We start from the raw sequence: 5,367 nt of genomic DNA, 5'->3' as shown, positions 1-5,367 counted from the left end.
AGTAAAATCTAGGACAAATTACTAGTCATCTGTGTATTAATCTTCTATGGTAAGAATTATTGTTTCAATTTTGAAGAAAAAAGACCAATTGTACTCTTATGGAACTTTGAATTTAAATTCTTTAAATTGAAGCTATAACAGTTAAGACAATTGGGGAGAAAATTGTAAGGCAAGAAATATTAAAGTCGATAAGAAGTTGATTAAATCTAAAATAATAAATTGAAACATCGTTTAATTTTCATTTATCGTATAGTAAAAATTAAATATCCAAGATCTTAGTAAAATCTAGGACAAATTACTAGTCATCTATGTATTAATCTTCTATGGTAAGAATTATTGTTTCAATTTTGAAGAAAAAGGATCAATTGTACTCTTATGGAACTTTGAATTTAAATTCTTTAAATTGAAGCTATAACAGTTAAGACTATTGGGGAGAAAATTGTAAGGCAAGAAATATCAATGTCGATAAGAAGTCGATTAAATCTAAAATAATAAATTGAAACATCGTGTAATTTTCATTTATCGAATAGTCACTGAAAGAGAGGTGATCAATGGTATCTTGAACGTGAAGAACACGAAAAACCATTGCCTGGCATACATACGATACATCAACAACATTAATTTGCAAAACTTGAGGAAAGCCAGCTTATTCTTAGACATCGCCAATAGAAGCTTAGATAACGAGGCTTCCAAACTGCTGGCGAATTTGAGGGATGAAAGGCTTCCAGAGAAAATCGAAACGACAAACTTGCAAAGGTAACTAAACGTCTAAATCGTACATCTGCAAGCACATCTGTGAAATTTCAAGTATTTAAAATGGGAAGAGAAAATTTATTGGACCTTCTACGGATCTTAATTAATTTCTTTATCTACAATTAAATTATTTTTGAAACACTGACAATATTTCTTAATTTATTTTTTTACTTACAGTATACTTGAAATTAAATTTAATAATGTGATTTATTTTTTATTTATGGTAAATTTTAATTTATTATTTATTACATATAATGTAACTCGTGACAATTTTTTATTCTCTATCTTTATGTTCCGTTTTTAAAATTCTTCTTTTCCAATCTCAACTTTATCCCTTTTAAATATTTGAAAATTATTACAATTATGACGTACTGACATGGCTAATTATACTTTACAAGGAGAATCATTACGTATACATTCTCAAATTTGTTTTTCTGCTTTCTTGTTTAAAGATACACGGTAGAATGGATCGGTCGAGAGGGTCTGGATCCAGAAACCCATAGCGAGTACCTTCAACACTTTATAACACATTTCTATCGAAACATAGTGAAATTGGTGGATCGTGCTATGAGGAAAGAGGACAGTTCTGCACAGGGACAGATCATAACGGAGATGTTGCAACATTTGCACGCTTGTAACAATTCCGTGAGGGTAAATCCAACAGAAACTATTATAGAAGAAAAGTTATCTTACAGTGACGAGCTACCAGGCTCCAATCCGAAATAAAATGCTTTAGAATAGAATTCGATTACTCGAAATCTCTCGGAAATCTATTTTGATAAATTGGTCGAAACTACAAAGATGAATAAATGCGTTTTTCACGTCTCGAGGTTTCTCTAATATTCTCAAAAACTCATCAGACTAATATATTCCAAAACTTTTAAAATCACGAGACAAACTGCGGATTTTGACGAAATTTGTGCGAAAAATCCAACAAAGATAGAAAATGTGTAAAATATCTAATAGCATAGTACTCGATGGGTGAAACAAATTATCCAGTTGAGCACAATTCCGTTCTCAAAAACATGAATTTCAATTAAAAGCGTGAAGTGTGAAATGCAGTTGAAGTATCGGGGAGAGAAATTTTAAATTTTCGACGAGCTGGAGATGATTTCGAGATTGAAAAAAAATCGCTGGACGAAAGATAGATTCAAATGAGATTCAAATCTTCCAGGTGTTTTACGGCCGAGAAGACACGTTGGAGAAAATTAAAGAGTACATGCTGGGCGACAGCGAGAAGCCGCTGGTGTTGTACGGAGAAGGTGGATGTGGAAAAACATCTCTGTTAGCGAAGAGCGCAGGATTAACGAGCAGCGCGTGGCTCACTGGAAGAAAGCCTATAAACATAATTCGTTTCCTTGGTACCACGCCAGACAGCAGTGCACTGACACCCACGTTAATATCCATTTGTCAACAAGCAAGTAGCTGAATAATTCTACGGTAGAATTTCATCTTACGTAAATCCGTCGAGGCGCAGAGAATTCACTTCTTGTTCGATCGTCGAAAGTTGAAATTTGACTTTTTACTTTATTTATCGAAAGTTCTGCTTCCATGGCCAGAATTTGGCTGAATGATTGCAAAAAATGGAGTTTTATTTACGTGTTTATATCGAGGAAGGATTTTTCTATCGCTTACGAGTTCTTATTGGATTGTTAAAAGTTTGTGTGCAGATAAATTTCATAGCAAGTTTCATCGTCACGTATTTTATAGATCGATCATAGAAGACACGTCACAATAAAATACACAAATTAAAATACGCAACAGGTTACAAATATTTTTGAAATCTACAATTATTTATTCTATCTTCTTACTGCAAATAAATTTGTAAAAATAACGTTTCCTACTTTGGAATATTAAATACACGTTATATATCTCAACAATGTGAAATTAATGCATTATAAAAAGTAGAGTTGATCAATTTGATTTCTCTAACAATTTTGTTGATAATTGTACATTCTCTTGTAGATCTCTTACAACTTCATGTTGCCATTCGACGAGATCCCCGACGATTTGGTACCATTAACTGCTTACTTTAAGTACCTGTTGACTTTAGCTACGGCTGAGCAGCCGATACTATTGTTCCTGGACAGCGTCGATCAATTAACCGGTGTACAAGGAAATAAATTATCCTGGTTGCCTACCAGACTTCCATTGAATTGCAAGGTACGACAATACACCGAATAGAGTCCGAATTTTTTCATACATTTATAAGAAATTCTCTAAATTCCTCCGTAATTCGAAAACTTTTGTACAAAACGAGAATTTCCTTCATAAACTTTCGTTAACTTAAGTGGCGTGTATCTTTAACGAATATAATTAAGGACTCTTTTTTTTTTAGATGATCCTATCTTGCGCCGCCGAGGAATCGAACCCAGTGATCTCTCGAGATTATCAATTGCTACGAAGGATGATAGACGTCGAGGAAAATTTCATCGAGGTCGTCGCTCTTGGCGAAGATCTTGCTATGGAAGTAATAAGGTAGAGATAAAACTTTGTTTCATCTACTGTATTATATTATATTTGTATATATATATATATATAATTATCCGTGTACGCTAATAGCGTGAAGACCTTATATATTATATTAATATATTACTACGTTAGTGTAATATATAATATAATACAATATAATATAATATATATTTGTATACATATATATAATTATCCGTGTACGCTAATAGCGTGTAGACCTTATATATTATATTATTATATTACTACGTTAGTGTGATATATAATATAATACAATATAATATATATTATGTATTATATTATATTATATTATAATATAATACAATATAATATATATAATATATTGTAATATATATATAATATAATATATATATTTGTATACATATATATAATTATCCGTGTACGCTAATAGCGTGAAGACCTTATATATTATATTATTATATTATTACTACGTTAGTGTGATATATAATATAATACAATGTAATGTAATATATATATAATCATCAGTGTACGCTAATAGCGTGAAGACCTTATATATTATATCATTATATTACTACGTCAGTGTGATCGTTGGTGTTCCAGAACTAGATGAAAGTTAAATACATTAATAAAAATTTCAAGATGTATAAAAACAAATCCGCCGTCTACTCGTCAGTAATTGTTTTTACGATCCTTTCCTTTTTATTCAATTAATTTTCCATTCCAATTCTACAAATCCCTACAAAACCCTAGAAAAATTCAGCAAAATCCCACAAAACCATTCTCAGAAACACATATTACTAATAACGTTATTATCAACCTGTGTCAACAGGATGTGGATGAAAACGGCTCACAGAGACTTGAACAACTATCAATGGCGCCTGGTGGCGAACGCTCTGTCCAAGTGCTCCCTGCCAATCTTCGTGAAGCTGGTGTTCGCCGAGATCTGCAGATGGAGAAGCTACACCAAACCGGCTGACACTCACTTAACGTGCACGGTGATGGACAGCATCATGATGCTTTTCGAAAGGATCGAGAAACAGCATGGCAAAATACTGGTGTTCCACGCGCTGGCCTACATCACTGCGGCAAAATCGGGCTTGTCCGAGTCCGAGCTCGAGGATCTGATCTCGTTGGACGACAAAGTGTTGGACGACGTTTACCAATATCACATGCCACCAGTTAGAAGAATCCCGCCTTTGCTCTGGACCAGGATACGAAACGATCTGCCCAATTACCTGAGCGAAAGAGAGGCCGACGGTGTCAGCGTTCTCAATTGGTATCACAGGCAATTCAGAGACACTGCTAAGGAAAGATACTTCAAGAACATGAACATGGCAATGTACTTTCATTCCATGATCGCCGACTACTACCTCGGCATTTGGGGCGGTGGACGACCAAAACCGTTCAAGTACACTGAAATCCAGAGACACAGGTAAATCATTCTTCTTCTCTCCACCTTTTTTCTTTTCAGAGTTTCTCGAATATCGAGGTGTTTTCATTTTTGATTTCATTCTTTGACACAGCGTGAACCGAAAATCACTGCCGACCAAAATAAATTCGTAATTTTCTTCTTTTGCAGATTAGAGTACATAATGAGAAAATCACGTTTGAACTTAAGTTTAATTCAAAGTTAATAAAATTGAATAATTATTATTGAATAAAGTTAAATTTAAATAATAAAGTTTCTTTTTATATTATATTTTTTTTATATTTTGTGATATTTCATTAAAAAAAAAAAAAAAAAAAAAGGAAAACGTAAAAAGGAATTACATAGCTTAGAGGTACAAGTAGGATGATTTAACAGACCACTATAAATTTGTAATTTGAAATCTGATTCAATTTCCTTTTCGATTCGAATTACTACGGAATATAATGTAACAAAATGTATTTGCTACAGATATAAATTGTTTTAAAAATTGTCACGCTTCAAAAAAATTAATTGAAAAATAAATTATACAATAATAACAAACAATATAAAAGAATATTGAATTTTTATATATTACTTTGTCTCAACGCTAAAACTACCAACGATTAACGAATAAAATTCCCATCAGAGACATTGAATTATTGTTAAAAGAATAAAAGAAACTTTATAACACAATAGACAAGCTTTTATTTATATATGTTTCACGAAATATTATTTAAATCTTGACAGAATGTCTA

General features: G+C 32.3%; 1 protein-coding gene across 1 annotated transcript in view; it reads left to right on the top strand.

The window, feature by feature from the left end:
• The window catches only part of LOC122535782 (NACHT and WD repeat domain-containing protein 2-like), a 9,311-nt gene extending 4,671 nt beyond the window's left edge, over positions 1–4,640 (top strand). Inside the window, exons 6-11 of the mRNA XM_043667593.1 lie at positions 531–756; positions 1,206–1,404; positions 1,928–2,170; positions 2,719–2,916; positions 3,092–3,231; positions 4,034–4,640. Of these exons, the coding sequence (XP_043523528.1) occupies positions 531–756; positions 1,206–1,404; positions 1,928–2,170; positions 2,719–2,916; positions 3,092–3,231; positions 4,034–4,640 (1,613 nt within the window). The remainder of the gene's footprint in view (positions 1–530; positions 757–1,205; positions 1,405–1,927; positions 2,171–2,718; positions 2,917–3,091; positions 3,232–4,033) is intronic.
• The last annotated feature ends 727 nt before the right edge of the window (positions 4,641–5,367 follow it).

Source organism: Frieseomelitta varia, unplaced genomic scaffold, assembly GCF_011392965.1.
Source record: "Frieseomelitta varia isolate USP_RPSP 00005682 unplaced genomic scaffold, Fvar_1.2 scaffold_769, whole genome shotgun sequence".
In the NCBI taxonomy this organism is placed as follows: Eukaryota; Metazoa; Arthropoda; class Insecta; order Hymenoptera; family Apidae; genus Frieseomelitta; species Frieseomelitta varia.
The sequence above is the reverse complement of the archived record's forward strand: the minus strand, read 5'-3'. Positions and strand labels throughout refer to the sequence as shown.